Below are 17640 nucleotides of genomic sequence, written 5' to 3'. Positions count from 1 at the left end.
CCGCCGCCCAGTTGCCCGCCTGGGGTTAGCCAGGAGTGGAGGCAAGCAGGCAGGGACAGGGGTTGTGGGCGAGATCTAGGGCACCCGGGCTGGCATATCAAGGGTGTGTATACCGTAACATAACCACTTTAAATTAAGTCTGAAGTGGCTGCCACTAGGAATCGCCTTTCTAGACACTCTGCAATTCACTGTGTGTTGCTAGGAATGGAGTTTCTGTAGTTACTGGGATGCTAGGGCGTTGGGGAGGGGCTATTTCATATGCTGCTCCTATGCACTCACAGGCTGACAGATCTGCAGACACAGTGGAGAAGATTTACAATTCAAGATACAATAGAAAACTACACCAGAAAATGGTCTTACATTTGCGCCTTATTTACTGTGCCTTTAGAAAAGTTTTGCACGTTTTTCCAACTTGTACAAAAAAATGGCATGGACTAAATTAGTCAAAATGTTGGCACAATTCTTGGCCTAAACTAAGCCAACTAATAGGTGGTGTGCCAAGTGGGGTTCCTTGCCTGCAGATCGCCGACCACTTAGACTGGAAATAGCCACCAAATGTGTAGACAGATGCTCCAGAGACAGCATTTCTTTTAAAATTGGCGCCTGCCAGCATTTTTTTCCACAGCACAGCAGTAACACTGGTCATATACAGCTTAAAATGTCCACAACCCACTGGGTCCCAGTCACTAACCCCCACCCGGGGTGTCATCCTCTGTCAGACAGGGCGACGGGCCCAAACTGGTCTTTATGGATCAGGATTCCAGTTCCTGACACAGCTCCTCTAACTGCCTCTCACTCAGCTGATGATCGCTTAGAAAAAAAAAAACCAAATCGGCGATCGTTTTAGCGCTAATCATTGCGTGTAAATGTGAGGCCATTGCGTGCTTCTCGTGCACTGGTAGCTGATTGTTAAATTTAGTCCAACCTAAAAATCGTTGTTCACTTTTATCAGCAGTTCTCCACAGGGAATGCTAATAGATCCTTTGTTCTCCATGGAGAAACAATGCTGAGCACAGATAATAGCCTCTGGCTATTAACTGCCTTCAGGGAAGGCTTCATTTGCACACTTAATTGGTATTTAAAGTATCTGAGTAGCTACCTAATACTTTATGCAAAATGATCACTCAAACTGTCGTTTGAGCGATAATCGGCCGTGTAAACAAGCCTTAGGACTCTAATCTTTCAGCAGAGCTACTGAGATTAGTATGGCACATTTTAGGACTGTCGAGTCTTGGTTTGCGCCTTCTAACTCTTAGACAGTATTATGAAATTAACACCAGTGTCAGCAATCTCCACAAACACTGCCTCTCCTGCTGTTATAGAGTGTGTGTACATTATAGTGGATTTACTAACCATTTGGCCATGATGTGGATTAGACCAGAGACAGAATAATGCAGAATGGGAAATGAGGGAAAGGAAGTACAGGACTGTAAACTATAGTCAGAATGGTAGGCTTGTTACATGCCCTTGCCCGAAAGTGGATTGCGCCCAACAGTGATCCCGTGTAAAATGGCCCTAACTATTAGACAGTATTTGTAAATCAGCCCCATTGTTCTTACTAATTGAGAAGGGTAGCTGGTCTTATTTCAAAATGGCCTGCCAGGGTAAATCACCAATGTTCGTTCCAGTTGTTTAAAAAAAAAAAAAAAAAAAAAAAAAAAAAAAGCTTTAGGACAGAACTTTTTGACACCATTTCCTCCAGAACTAGATATGCAGTGGCTACCGCTGGGGGATCAAAGATAAAAGGTCCAAAATGGTTGAAATTTTCTTTACTATATCAGTCTTTGCATTATAATCTCATTCTATTATAGGGTTACTTAAAAAAAGATTTTAAAAAACCATAATATTACAGAATTGTCAAATGAAACTATTAGCGCATAATGACTAATAAATACACGTGTCTGAGAACGTCTTCTTGAGTTTGTACCTAAAGGACATTGTTATTTCCAAAATAAAATCAATTTGTATTTTAAATGAACCCCTCCCAATATGCTGATTATCACATCAAAACTCATGACTGTCTAAATTAGGCTTTCTACTCAAGGGTACGCCATAAAGGAGAAAAACAAATCAATTATTCCACAGTGCAGATCTCCTTCTATTCCTAGACTTTATCATCTCTTATTTGTAGGACAAAATGTACTGAAACCCTATTAAAACCAAAACAGATACTTTGTGTATTTGCTCTAATTGTTCAGGATGTGATATACAGTATTGACAGAAGAGATCCAAGGTAAAGGTCTCTGTGATTGCAATAGTATTAGATGTTTAGCCCAGCAAGATACAAGAACAGAACTGTCTTCTAAATCTCCCAAGTGTATTCACGTATTAGCTTGTACTTGTCTAGCGTTGTCCTGTCACAAATAGACAAAAGCCATTTGAAAACAACTAGAAACACTGCCTGAAAAATGCTCCCAAATAACTCAATGTTAAAAAAAATCTGTCGGTAACAGACTGGAAGGGAAAAAAATACTACTAAACAGAAAAATAAAAAATCCAGAATTTACTGGTTATGCATCCATATGCTTGTACACAGACAAACTACCATGATTAACCCATGCACATCCACCCGTATGCCCATTAATCTATACACTTGCTCACATATCACCCAGGTGCTTGCTTGCATACATTCACCCATGCGATTTTTTTTTGTGCATGACTAATATCTATCGGTACATTCAACAGTGATGTAGCTAACAATTCCAGCACCCTACACAAAGTGAGTGTTGCTTAAAGGGATTTTCAAGCCCATCTTTATTTCCTCTAGTTGATCAGCTGGAGTCCGCTACTAAGGTCCCCGACCAATCAGCTGGCCAAGCACCAGTTGTCACCGACAAAACCCAGGGTGCGGAACGGAATAAGATAGCTCCCATTAAAATTAATGAACCCTGCTATTTTTCTCTTCTGCGCTCCTACATGCTGACTACGTAGATTAAGGCAACAGCGGCCGATGTCTATTGGGGCAGTAAGCGATTAGGCTACATTCACATGAACCAGATTTTTCACAGTGGAAACTCTGTTGCTGATTTTGGTATACATCTGCATCAAAATCCACATGTAACAAGGATTTTTATGTGGATTTCAAAACCCTTATTTGAGGACATTAAATTCATACCAAAATGTGCAGCATAAATGGACATACTACGGATTTAATATCTGCACCGCAGGTCAATTCAGGATGCATATTTCTTACTTATATGAATGAGATTTCTTGAAACCTTAACACTGATGGTACAATAAATGCCCGATTTTCCATGAACATACCCTTAGGCTGCTTGCACACAGCAGCGCGGCAAAGTGCTGTGATTTTACTTTTGTTTTCGGTCGCAGCTCCCTGTGGCCAACAGCGGGGTTTAGCAAACGCAAAAAATAGAACAGACCCAGCTAGAAAATCGATTGCATGTCTGAAAGGCTCCACTGAAAACAATGAGAGCCCCCGACAGCATTCAACGCTGAAAAAACACGGCTGTGTGAGAGGGGCCTTACACTTATTGCAACAGGTGTCAAAAGTTACACAAAGCATCTTTAACTTTATTTGGGGTGTTGGGGGTGTTAGGGGTAGACATAAAAAAAGGGGAAGAGTGGAAAAAGGCTTCCCTGGATTTCTCGGCATAAAACAATGAATGGATTAGTACTTAATTAATGAAAAATCATCAATTATCGAAGATAGACACAAAGGTTTCCAGAAAGTTTGGACCCCATTGATAAACTACACCCTCCCTTCCCAAAATAGCAGTCCCCCAAACACTGTATAAGGCCGCCTGCAGACGGCCGGGTCGCATCCCGCTGCGAGAATTCTCGCAGTGGGACCCGACCCGAGCCTCTGCAGGGACCAGCGCAGCACTCAGCTCTCCCGCAGCTCCAGCTCTTTGATGTGCCGGCTGCCGTCCAGCCGGCGCATGCGCAGAGCGGAGCCAGCGGCCGGGGAGTGACATTTCTCTGCGGGCCTCTGCGAGACCCGCACAGAAATAGAGCATGCTGCAATTTGTTTTCCGCGTGCGATTTCACGCCAACAAATCGCGTCCGTCTGCCTAGGATTGCGTTTTCTAACGCAATCCTATGGCAGCTTCCACAGGCGGAAATTCTGCGGGAAATCCCGCCGCAGAATTTCCACCCGTGTGCACGGGGCCTATGTTACTATTTATAAACACAACCACATAGCCCTGTACTACTTCTTTGGACACTGACCCCCAGAGATAGGACCCCCCTTCCCCCTCAATCCTGATTTCCCTCCCTCACTCTTCATCCTTAAGCAGGTTGGCCCTGGCCAGGCCATTACCGAATTAACTGATTCTTGGATGAAGATGTTCATATTTAACCTAAGAATTCTTATCATTCAGAACAACATTTATGGAATCATCATTCCAATTAATTTTGCACATTGATTGCATTGCAATCACATTATGTTGTACTTGGCATATACCCCTTTACTAAAAATTTCAAAATTTAATAAAAAAATTGTTGAAAAAAAAAAAAGAAAGCCGAGGAATGTCAGATTCAAGTGGCGCCTAGTTTATGCAAGGAGAGTGCAACGCATTGTGCAGTGGTAAAGGTTAGAAATATCCAAGATTTGGCTGGTTGTATTTTTAGGTTACCATGATCAAGAAGAAGAAGAATCAAAAAATGGATGGCAAATCAGACAACACAAGGCACCTCCTTCAGGAGCCTCCATGGCTTTTATGTGAAGTAGTCGAAAATATAACATTTTCAGCTTTTGGCTTAGAAGTGCAGCTGAGACAACTGAAAAGTTTCAATAAGCACAAATGTGTGAGCTGGGAATAGTTTTACCAGCACTTCCATTTTGTGTTAAAAATGTGGGTGGAAAAGTTTTACGTTTTTCTGGAAATGTATATCATTGGTAAAATGGAGAAATTCCAGAACCGGTACAATCACTGATCCACGAGAAGTCACTAAGATATTTCCCCTTGGATGCCTACAATAAAGGATTTCAATTAAGAAACATAACGATTCACGTGAAGGCAGAGAGATGCCTGTAGCTCCTAAAGGAAATGTACATTCAATTTCTTTCATCTAGATCTATAGTAGACAAATTAGAAGCAGACTGGCAAACGTTTTAAGGATAGACCAGATTTTTTTTAACCCCTTCCTACTGCAGCTCTTTTTTGTTTCCATTTTTCAATTACCACTGTCAAAAAATAACCATTTTCCCCATGACATAAGATACACGAGGGCTTGCTTTTCACAGGACGAGTCGTATTTTTCAATGGTGCCATTTAATATACAATATCATGTATTGAAAAACTTAAACATTTCTAAATGAGATGGAATGGAAAAAAACCCTGCAATTTTGCCATTTTTTAGGAATAGGAGGGGGGTTATTTATAAGCTTTCATGGTGTAGTAACACTGACATGTTATCTTGATTCTTACTTTTACCAGCTGAAATACGATTTCATCACCCTTATACTAACTGAAGTGTTAGGCCCCCTGTCCACGGGCATTGCGGTATCCCGCGGCGGGTCTCAGCCACAGGAGTCGCCGCCCAGGAGCAGGAGACGGCACACAGATCTCCGCAGGTCAGCCGGCTGTGAGCGGAGAATCGCAATGATTCTCCGCTAATGGACACGGGGCTGGCGCTTTTCATAGCAACGCTATAGAAAGCTTCAGCCTTCGCGATTTGCCGGCGGTAAACAAGGGGCCTTACATTTTTTACTTTTTTCATTGTTCATCTTATACCATTTCATCCCCTCTTCCCCAGTCGCTAATTGAAGAGCACTCTTTATATATCTCCATGCACTCCTTTTTTTTCTTTTTAGTTTCACCTAGTAATCCTTACTTTCCATATCCATCTAGCCCACATACCCTTTCCACAGGTATCCAAATGGCTGACCTAGTTTTCACTTCCTTTAATGTCAAAGGTCTCAATTCCCAAACTAAAAGACCCCACATCATACTTCTACCTACACTATAAATGAATGTAATTTTTTTTCTCCAAGAAACCCAATAATTCTAAACTTCCAACTATTTCAATGAATGGTGTCAGAACCCCCATCCCTGCTCAGCATCAAAAAGCTATTCATTTGTCCGTTCCTTTTAAAGTAGCCCCGTAAAACTCAGATTCTGAGGGAAGAATACTTTTCTTAAAAGTCCACATCGGCTCTGAAAGGTTTACTTACCTTTGTAAATTTTTACGTCCCAAATAAAAGGGCAAACCACATGGTTAATAAAAACCTTAGAGGCCTTAGGCAATTATTCACAGAGGGCCGAATTATCACTCGATCCGACTTAAGTCTTACCTTAAACCTTTTTCTAGACTCCTCCACAAGCAAATCACAAAACACACGTTGCTCTGGCCAAGATAAAAAGCATCTTACAAGACCTGAGTCTAATAGACATCTGGAGGCATCTCAACCTGTCAGTAAAAGATTTCTCCTTTTACACTAACAGACACCAATCCTATCACAAGCTGGTCTATGTGCTAATCTCGACTGCACTTCTCCCTACCTCAAAATATGCTACAATAGGGAACATTAGAATTTCGAATCACGCCCTTGTACATGTGAGCTATTGTTGAGCCACCTACCTCAGAAAGAATGGAACTGGAAATTAAATGAATCACTATTAGATATGGAATCACATATACATCACATAAGGACACACACCTCCAAACCCCTTTCGATATAAATTGCACTGCTGACAACAGTCACCCACTGTTGTAGGAAACCCATAAAGCATACATGAAAAAGGGATTTTTTTAACGGCTTGGGCTCAAGGGAAATGCAAAAAGAAAGATTCTATTTTAGCGCAAATTTCTGCTCTAGAACATATTCATTAATTTTCTAAGGTGCGGGTAATTCAAGATGCCCTTTGCAAACTTCAAGAGCATTTAAACTTTACTCAACGCCAGAGGAAGTGGAGAGAGAGGGAGAGAAAGTACCACACACGGAACTCTAGTTTGCTTTTAGTCCAATGTACAGGAGCACTTATCAAGAACCCATTCTTTAGGTACTGGTTCTCCACAATTTACTTCAGTTTATTTGTAGCATTGTCTCTCAACATCTGCCTCTTCTCATGTTTACGATTGGCATGCACACACCAACCACTGGCTGTCAATGACTCCCTACGGATCACATGAGAGCACTAACCATGTCTCTGTTAGCGGAGACTCACTCAGACTTTACTTTTTGTGTGCCAGGGCCTAGTGCGTAGACCTCTGCGATGCCCGCTGTCTCTTGCTGTCCAGGGAACTGTGTTTAGGGAGACTCCCTCGCCTCTCACACGCCATCTTTGGCCCTGATTATCTGGGACCTCACGGTTCCTTTGTCACAGCTCTTCCTATTCGTCTGCGTCACTGCACAGACCTTTATATGGTCCTTCTCAAGTTGTTGGCTTTGCATGCTTTGTGCCTCTTGTCGGCTATCAAGCATGGGGATGCTGGTCTACATATGGCACTTCCCCTTCTGTGGCCTTTGCTACTTCCTCAGACTGCTGCATTACACTGGCCTAAAAGATGGTGCCTGTCTCTTTTATATCCCTCTCTCCACTGATGTGCTTGCCACCACATCTCAGGGCAGGGCTAAGTTTCTTAACTTTTTCTACATAGAGCTAAATCTTCTGAGTGGTTACTTGCTATCCACGTCACTGCTAAGGTCATTAGGGAGGCGGGTCTCCCTTCACCCTACGTCCAAGTTTTCTCCCTTAGCCGCATCACAAGCCATGATGTGGCTTACAGCTGTCGGCCATTGGACCAGCTTGGTTGCCCTGAGTGCGCTGTGGAGGAAGCAAGGAGCCTTACACCAGCTCCATACAATGACAGCCAATGTTTGCTTTACATGTATGGTGTTCATCAAGAAGTAGTTAACAGTTTGGAAATTTAGGTTCCAGCAAGGTGGATTGTAGTGACTGCACATGTGTGTTCTTCCCAACACGAACCTGTGTTTGATCCCATACAAATAACAGTGTAAGGGCTTCCAGGTCAGATGGCAAGACTACAGCTTTTTTTTAGGTCAATGTATTATTTAGATATGTATCTCCAATATACCCTAGGACCAGTTTTTTAGTATGGCAATGGGCCTTACATTATGGCATTAGAGTGTGGGTTAAAACTCAACAATGGAGAGGTCATGCTTGACTTCTAACCCAGTGCTGAGGAGCAATTGTGCTACCATACTGCTGTTACGTACTGACTCCCTACTATCTTTTTAGATAGAATTTTTAAATGACAGCTATACCCCTGGTCACGTGACAAAAATATGCCAATGTGGTATAAATAAAGCCACTTGCTTGTAGTACACACATACAGAAACACAACATTCTACAATCCTGCTTGAGCATGACTGTCTGTAACCAGGTATATTGCAATGCGGCCATCGTGCTTTGACAGTAGACCAGTTATCCTTCTTCAGCCAGCATGGTGCCATGAAGGCCAGGTGTGTATGTGTTATCTATCCATCCCTCTCATATCTCCCTCTCCTATCTCTCTCTCCATGCCCATTTTATAACAGTGTAATGCGTTACAATTTAATGTAATAGTTGCTGATAAAATACAATTATAAATTGCGCAGGAAAAGACTGCATTTACTTTGATATAACAATATTTCACTGTACCTGACAAAATTAAAAGCACTTTTACCTTTGACATGAACAACAGCAGCTCTGGATGAGGCGACCCCCTTAGAGTTGTGAGCGTCACATGAGAATACAGTAGTTTGGAGGATTCCTGTACATAAATTAAGAAAGGATTATTAGCAGTGGTCAAAACCTTAAGTTCTCTAAATGTCTGTAGTTGACGGTGATATCCAATATATTCAAGATATAGTAAATCGACAAAGAAGTAATTTGTTTTTTTAGCACAGCAAGGGAGATAAGCAGCTGCCAGATGCCACCACTTTTTTATGGGACAGCAAAAGAAGTGGACAGGAAAAACTCCAGCCTGCTGGTCCTAGTGTGTGGATCTAATAGTCTTTAGATATTAGATTGTTGGTGGTTCTGGTCACGTACATGGCACATACTATGGATTAGTGCTGTACAGATGCATAACATGGCACTAATGGCTTTGTCTTGTGCAAAAGTTTGAAAAACCAACTGCATAGAACATCAATATCATGCACTTGTCTGCATTAGGGATGTGTGCAGGAAGGTAAAAAAAGTGCATGCCTACTATCAGGAATAGCCGCCATCATCTACCTTGGCGAAGAGAGGGGTATGGGGTCAATATAAATATTAAGGCAGGGGAAAAGGGCAGCAGAATGTGCCCTTCTGTCTTTGACTAATTGATAGGCAATGACAAAATTAAGAATTCCTAATCAGCCTTTTTTTAAAATCAGTGTATCCCAAACTGCAGTCCTCACGAATCCACAATAGGTCAGGTTTTCAGGATATCCTATAGGACAGACACCTTGGTAATGTCTGAGGCACCGACAAATTACATCACCTGTGCAATACAATGGAAATCCTAAAAACACTACCTGTTTAGGGAGGGGGCTGGAGAGCACGAGGATTGGTGCATGGGAAACTCTAAAGTGCAGCCCCTCTGTAATCCACGGCTTGTCATTAGGCATACAGCTTCTGTAGTAACTGGGACATTATGACATTTAACTGTGGGGGTGGGGAGCAATCTTCACAGGCTCAGCTTTCCTGTTATGTGTAGTTATCTTAATGCTGTAGGCATTATAGGTCTCTCCAGTTTGCTGAGGGCAAAGCACCGTAATTCGTATTGGACTGATCTTTATTAGCTGCTTTACTAGGTATTGTGCGTTTGCATATCCACAACATATGCTGGGTGGCATATGTTGTGACCATTCAAACACACAGGACCTACTTAAGCAGCTAATAAAGATCAGTCCAGTAAAAAATTATTATGTTACTTTGATTACAATATAAAGATAGCTGCACATACCAGGTTAGGTAAAACATCGGAAGAGGCAGAGATTGTGTGAACATTTACTGCAGATCTAAGAACTCAGTGAGTACGGGGAGCCCAACCTGTAAAGCCAAGAAGATGTCCTAATGTCCTAGTTGCTTAAGAAGCTCAATTCCTAACAGCAGGCAGTGGATTCCAGAGGGGCTGCATTTCAGCCTTGATTTACAGTGGTAAAATAAACATTTAATGAAATTATATAACAATATTGATGAGAGACACAGGCTATTCAATCAGCACGTATTGTCTGAAAAGTTAGGTACACTTTAAATCATTGCTTAATGCAATATTTAAATGTCACCTATAGCAGCACGATAATTAGCATGGCCTGCAGAAAATCCAGGATTTGTACCATAACTAAAAATATTTAGTTAGTCACTGTAATCACCAGCGCACACAAACAAGCTAAACAATAGATTCTGAGCAATTGAGTTAATGTCCATTGTCCTCTTTGCTCAACAGAGCAGAGCAATGGATCCCATCCAAATTGTTCCATTGAGCAATAGTGTGAACTTGGCACCTGAATATTTACAATTTAACGCTAAACAAGTCTTAGCTAAATGATTGGAATAACATATGCATAACATTTTGTGGAACAGAACATACAATCAAGTTTTAAGCCAACAGACCAATAGACCAACACCACTGCTAATATGCAGTATGAAAAAAGATATGGAAATACTCCAGGTAACAAAATACATGATCCTCCTATTGTTTTGTGTCATTTGCATTTCATGAAGTATTTATAAAGGTGCATTTACACACAAAGATGATCGCTCAAAAGATGGCTTTTGAGCAATCATTTTGCATGAGCTACTACTTGGTACTAATGCCTATTAGTACCAGTAAGTAAGCATGTGAGCTGCTGGGAGCTGTATTCAGAGAACAGACCACCCGCTGTTCTCTGAATACATTCACTTTGTTCTGTGCTGTTTGGGCTGACAGCTGAGATCAGTGCTCCCCGGGCAGAAGACAGCGTGCAGTCCATCTTATCAGCTCTTCTGATGAAGGATGGATTTCATACCAAACTGAAATTCATTCTGATAATCATTGTGCCGAAATGGGCCTTAAGATTCATATTTAATGTATTTTGCCAACATCATTTAACACAAGCCATACTATTACCAGACATTCTTGCCCTCATAGTTGGTGACCTATGTGTTACTGTCCTCTAGGGTAAACATATACTGAAATATGGTTCTCTGCATATATACTATTGTACCACATTACAACACTCACAGAAAAATGCAGGAAGTGAGTCACACTAGTACTAATACTACAATAGCCAGTATTTTTTTTTTTTTTTTTTTGGGGGGGGGGGGGGAAATGCTAGCTTTTTTTTTTTCAAAGGGTTATCTTCTTGGATGTGACAGAGCAGTCATATAGAAGGGAAAAGGGGGCAAAATGGTAATGATGGAATAAATGGAGCAGTAAGAACTGCAACAAGGACAAAAGTAAAATTTCAGGCTTTATATGCCCGATTACCTTCCTGGCAAAAGAGGTCCCCAGTGCATTGTTAAATCACAGTATATGGAGAACACCAAGAAAAAAAACACTTTACTGAAAGATTAATAAGAAGCAATGATACTATATGGTTTAGTTAGTATGAACATTGCTCACTTCTGCAGAGTTGGCAGGTATATTGTACACCGGAAAACTCAGAATTGTTTTTTTTGTGATGCCAGTGAGTTAAGGTGCCCACACACATTGGAAACAATAGGTCAGATGTTTAAATCGCTCAACCATCAACCTACTTTTATAGAATGTGTATGGCCTCTAATGTATCCATACACCAACATCTGTTGGCTGAATGATCATTAATCTTACAGTCATCTCCCCAGCTACTCAATACAATTAAATGTTCGGGCCGAACCGAACATTCACGCGTCTAGGGAGATAAGCTGCAGCCAGACAGCTGATTTCCCAGGGAACAAAAGGATTGAGTGTTGAAATTCAATTTTCCCTATCCTTCTTTTCCTTTCAACATCACATATCAGGGGAAAGTTGTACCACCACCATAAACCTCAGAGGCATCTGGTCTGAATTCACCGTTACCAGTGGGTTCAGGTGACTAAAATCTAATGTGTATGGGGGACTTTAGTTTATGTATGAGGTTAAACAGGCTTGTTCCCTGTACACTGGGGTTCCCAGCCAACTTCAACTCAGCCCCAATTAGGGTAATGCAGAGTATGCATTCCAGAACTGGAGGAGCAGCAGGTCTTACCCAGTGCTGCTGCTCTTTTATTAGACCCCCAGGATCATTAAGTGATAACATAACCTAACGATGCAGCATCATTCTTTAGGGTACGGTCCCAGGATCCCGAAACCCCATCCACCCACAGCAGCCAATGGCTGAAGATTTTGCGGATAATACTGCCTTTTTCTTGGCAAAATCCTTCGGCCATAGACCATTGTGTTGGTGGGGTTCAGTCCGAATATGGTTACGGAACTATACCCTTAAAGCTTGGCAATAAAATCTTGATCTCTGGATAAATATTAATCACAATTGATCCTCAAATGTATTTCAATTAATCAAGTTTCGGGTCTGGAAAATAATCACAAAAGTGTACTCTTCTGACCAAGGGGCTGTGGGCTACCTTTGACCACGACACCTTCAGCACTGGTTAAATAGTCAGTCTGCCCCTGATAGGCATACCTTGTAAGTAGTATAATGTATTTACCATCTTTTTGTACAATGCTGAGGCTCCGAGTGAATAGACTGTTAAAGATTCTTATATGCTAGCCAGCGTCAACCCAATATATCCCTTAAGATGAGTTTGAAGATGACACATTTGATATGGAAAATAAAAATTCAGTGATAGTCTTACAACTAATTAACATGACTGATATTTGATTTTGACAAGTTAATTGTGCCACTGTGCTAAAATAGAAATTAGCTCTTGTAATTACTGGTCTTTAATTACCTATTTAGTGCTCTCCCCAAAGGTAATGTTGCAAAGACCACAATTATAAACTGCCTAAGTCTCCTCTGCATCAATTATTACGGGCTTTAAGACATATCCAACAGAGTAGGAGACAGATGCAGCATAACTAAAGCTATAAATATCTGCAGGTGGAAGAAGTCTTTCTGGAATCTGGGCATCCAAGGTTTAAAAGGTAGGTTATACATTTAAGGGGTATTCCGTGACATTAGGTTATTTCCGGTCCGCAAGATGAGGGACCAACTGCTGAGACCGTCATCGATGGCTAGAACGGTGACCCCAGGAGACTAGAAAATGAATGGAGCAGCAGCGTGCATACCAGACCACTGCTCCATTCATTTCAATGGGCGCACCAAAGATTGCCAAGCACTTGAACTTGGCCATTTTCGGTGCTCCCCATCAAAATAAATGGAGCAGCTGCTGCTCCATTCATTTTGCCAGTCTCTTGGGAAATTGGCACCCCTTTTCTGGTGATTAATGGGGGTGCAACCACTGGAACGCTTACCAATCAGCTAGTTATCCCCCATCTTGTGGATAGGAAATAAGGTTACCAAAATACCCCTTTGAAAATAGGGGTTTCCAATTTTATACAAGAAGCTTATTCACTGCATAAATGGAACACCAAGCAGCTTGATACAAGATTGAACAATATACGCAAGTTTGTCATCAGTGAATGAAGACATTCTTATTTACTTTACATTCAGAGACTGCAAAGCTGTACATAGCTAGTCCTGCTCCCCACTTAAGGGCTAATGCCCACAGCCGGATTTCTGCCATGGGAAATCCAGGACATTGTCCCGCAGCAATTAGGTTCTATTGAACCTAATAGCTCAATGTTCACGCTGTGGAATTCCACCACGGAATTCTACAGCGTGAAAGAAAATGCGGCATGATCTATTTGGCACGGGAATATGTGCAGTTGGCTTCCATTGTAGTCAATGGAAGCCGTCCGTCACGCTATACTTCCGCTGTAGCACCGCGGAAGTATCGCGTGAATACGCGTCCCCGCCCATCTCTGCCGACGTGTCATGCTGTACTGTGCATGCACGCCGGCCTGCCAGGCGGGACGTGTACAGCGGATCTGGAGTGGTGAGCACATGGGTTTTAGGGGGCGCCGTGTCAGACTCCGCTGCTAAAGTAGATACAATTGTATCCAGTCAAGCCAATGATCTGTGAGCTAATCAGCCTTGACTACAGACTACATTGCAACGAAATATCAAAGATTTGTACAGGTGATCCAGAAGGGCATGGTGGGAGGTGTTATTTAAGGTAGAGAGCCATCGGTCGGACTTTAAGAGCTTGCTGAAACTATGCTATTATTGAGTACAAAGTATAAATCAGGGTTCCACATGCTTTAGCTGGTCCAAGGGCCACATTATCAGCTAGACCTGATCCCAAGGGTCGCAATAAAACTTAAAAGGGGCATCACTATGTAAGACTTTAACATAATATCATAAAATGTCTAGTAGGTGCTGGTTCCATTTCTATAACTCCCACTTAAGGGAACAGTGGACCCCTATTCTCCCAATGACACTGCAGAATGGGAAAGACCATGCATGCAGCTCTCTCCATGTAGTTTATGCGAGTTGCTAAAACAACCAGAATTTTCAAACACCCATAAAATATATTAAGGATGGCCATACATGTGTGGCTCTCTCTCCACCTCATCTACGCTTTTCTGGAGTGTCACTCAGGGATCAGAAGAACCTGTTCTGCCAATATATGGAGGCCTCAGATGGCCACACAGTGTGCCATTAGTACTTTTCCGTCTCTGCTCCTATACTACTCACCACTCCTCTTCTCTATGCCATAAAAGATACACTATCCTGCCGAAAGTATTTGGAGGCTCCTACCTGTAGAATGAGTTGTGTCTTATTAGCAGGTTATGTGTCCTAAACCACACTACATAGGATGCAGACCCTTGGGAGGCATCAGCCCTAGTTGGTGATGGGAGCTGAACACTATTGAATATACGGATTATGTTGCTGCCTACAAGCTGTTCCATCATACATGGGCCTGTCTACAATGGTGCAGGCAGCATGGTTATTGGACAGTTGAGCAATGGAAGAATGTTATATGGAGTGATGAATTACACTACTTAATCTTCAAATCAGATGTACCTGAGTGTGGGGAATGCCTGCCTGAGTGTGTTATGCCAACAATTAAGTACGGAAGAGGTACTGTAAATGGTCTGGGGATGTTTTATGTGACTAGGGCCCAATACCCACAGATAGACTTTCGCTGCGGAATTCGCGGCCAGATGCCTGCTGCGAATTCAGCAGCAATGTCCGTCCATAGACATGCTACGTTAAAAGATTCTTCCCTGCCCGCGAACGGAAATCAACTGTGATTTTCCGCTTGCGGGGGAATATCACAGCATGCACTATTTGGTGCAGAAAAATTGCACAGATGGCTTCCATTGCAGTCAATGGAAGTCGTCCGTCCCGCAGCGAGTCGTCGCAGATCTGAGCCATTGCTGGCAAGTCATGCCCTGCACTAACACGTGTGCTGCCTTGCCGGTTGAGACACTCGTGGCGGATCCGGGCAGGTGAGTATGGGGTCTCTGGGGCTCACCGCTGGGGCACCGGGTCGGATTCTGCTGCGAGATTTCACAGTTGGAATCCAACCCGACTGTGGGCATGAGGCCATAATCTTGGTCTGTTGGTTCTAGTGGCAAGAACCATGAACACGAAGGTGTACATTGGCATTCTAGACAATAACCTGCTGCTAACAATATGTCAATACTCTGTTAGAGGTTTTTACAATTGGATGGGCTGCACAGCATCCTGACCTGAACCCTACTGAACATCTTTGAGATGAACTGGAACGTCGAGTCAGGAAATATGAACAGCATGCATCTCCTTTCAGAGAACTCACAGACATTTTCAGGATGAGTGGAGGGAAATACCAGCTGAAGTGTTTCAAATGTTTGTAGAAAAAATGCCACAGAGAGTATCCTATGTCATTAAGGCCAAAGGAGACCGCACCAAGTATTAACATCTGAAAATAAGTGCTAATTTTAATTCTTGCTCAGGTTTCCAATTACTTTTAGTAGGATAGTGTACAAGTGAGAATCCACCAGGCACAGACAAGCTTGTGTTAGAGGCTGCGCAGAATGGCATTGTGAGCCACATGGGGCCCCTAGAGCACAGGTTGTGCAGTCTTGGTATAAACCGTATAAGCAAGTTCCCTATAGTGGCAGCTGCAATCAGTTTTCCATACTAGATCTGTGCATAGGATTTAGAGCGCTTTATCAGAAAGGCAAAAATCCAACCATTTAAAAAGATCTACAATACTGCATACAACATCACAACATTTTGTTTCTACTAAAGACACAAGAGAACTTACTGTAGCTCAGTGACTAACCTGGTACTAATAGAAAAGAAGGGGAGCCCTCTGGCTTCCTCTGAAGAGGGGAATCACCCATCCACCATATGATAGTCAGGGGCTCCGGTGGTCCAACTGCTGCACAAGTCATATTAAAGGAGGTGTTTCTTAGCACAGCCATGTCCTTTGGCTCCATGGTGAAATATGGGACACCTATTGGCACAAATCAATAAGTTCATATTATATTATCTGCAGATAGCATCCAGCTTCAGTCACAAACAGCATTTTTTTTTAATTTACAGCAGTTCTGCAAAAGAAAAATAATCAAAATCCACAGTCGATTTCAGAAGCTAAAACGCTCCCTCTCACATCACACTTCTGTGCACTGTCAGTGTAACCCTTCACCCTGCGGCATCTAGTGAACAACGCATTGCTGTGCAGGCGATTCACATCACCTAAACAGCAGCACGGTTTTCGATAATGGTTGCTTGTTTTGAAAAAATGACTGCACCTATCAATTTCTGCTGAAATTTCTACCCTTGAATCATGTATCCCAGGACCCCTTCTTCATTGAAGTTTCTTGGGCCAATTCCAAGATGGCAGCCTCCAAGATAGCCGATAGCACCAAAACGTTTTCACCCACCCATCTAAGTCTTCTATAAAGTTTCCTACTTGTATCTCTTTTCCTTTAGAAGACATTCCGGGTGGCCCTAATACCATGTATTATAATTTTGATAAACAGAAACGGGTGATCAGGTGATCACATTGTCTCACATACATTACTCAGTTACATATAATTCTTGTTTGCATCCAAGTATGTTGACACGAAGAATTAGATCACATGCTTAGTAAGCTAATGAAAAGAGAACTAAACCATGGCTTATTATTATCCATTAGGTCCACGCACAATGAAAAGAAAATACTTACAGCAGACATAACCCCAAATCATCTGTCCCTTGGGGTGGATATGGCATCACTAAGTATTTACACACTAGCCCCAGCAGTTCTAGTTGGAGATGACGACTGCAATGGGGAGGATGGGGTTAAAGAAAAGGTATTCAAAGCCGTCTGTTGTGTGGGAGGAAGAAAGATAGAAGCAGCCAGCAGGAGAGAAGATAAATGGAGGAAGAGAACGCTTGTTATGGGTGATTCAGCAGAGTTGTTGTTTGGAAGGCTATAGGAAGGTTGTAGAAGTTAAAGGGAATCCCTGGATACAGGCCTGACTCATAGTTAAAGTGCCCTTCCAGGCCTGCAGAAATAAAGATGGACTAACCGCTTCTGACTGCCTTATGCACACTGCATTAGGCTAGTTTCACAAAGGTGAGAATCTTGTGCGAGTTTTGTATGTTGTGAGCTGCACAAAACTTACGCGAATATGAACTCCATTTTTATAAATGGAGTCATACACATGAGCGATGATTTCCCTCACAGCGATGCTGCGAGGAAACAAATCGTGGCATGTTTATTTTTTTTGCATTCCTTAATACGCATC

At 42.3% G+C, this 17640-nt stretch overlaps 1 protein-coding gene across 1 annotated transcript in view; it reads right to left on the bottom strand.

Annotated features, from left to right (window-relative positions):
• Positions 1 to 17640, bottom strand: part of TYRO3 (TYRO3 protein tyrosine kinase) — a 173954-nt gene that overhangs the window by 82318 nt on the left and 73996 nt on the right. Inside the window, exons 4-5 of the mRNA XM_066608303.1 lie at positions 16188 to 16361; positions 8593 to 8679 (exon numbers count right to left, since the gene is read on the bottom strand). Of these exons, the coding sequence (XP_066464400.1) occupies positions 8593 to 8679; positions 16188 to 16361 (261 nt within the window). The remainder of the gene's footprint in view (positions 1 to 8592; positions 8680 to 16187; positions 16362 to 17640) is intronic.

This window comes from Eleutherodactylus coqui, chromosome 6 (assembly GCF_035609145.1).
Source record: "Eleutherodactylus coqui strain aEleCoq1 chromosome 6, aEleCoq1.hap1, whole genome shotgun sequence".
In the NCBI taxonomy this organism is placed as follows: domain Eukaryota; kingdom Metazoa; phylum Chordata; class Amphibia; order Anura; family Eleutherodactylidae; genus Eleutherodactylus; species Eleutherodactylus coqui.
The sequence above is the reverse complement of the archived record's forward strand: the minus strand, read 5'-3'. Positions and strand labels throughout refer to the sequence as shown.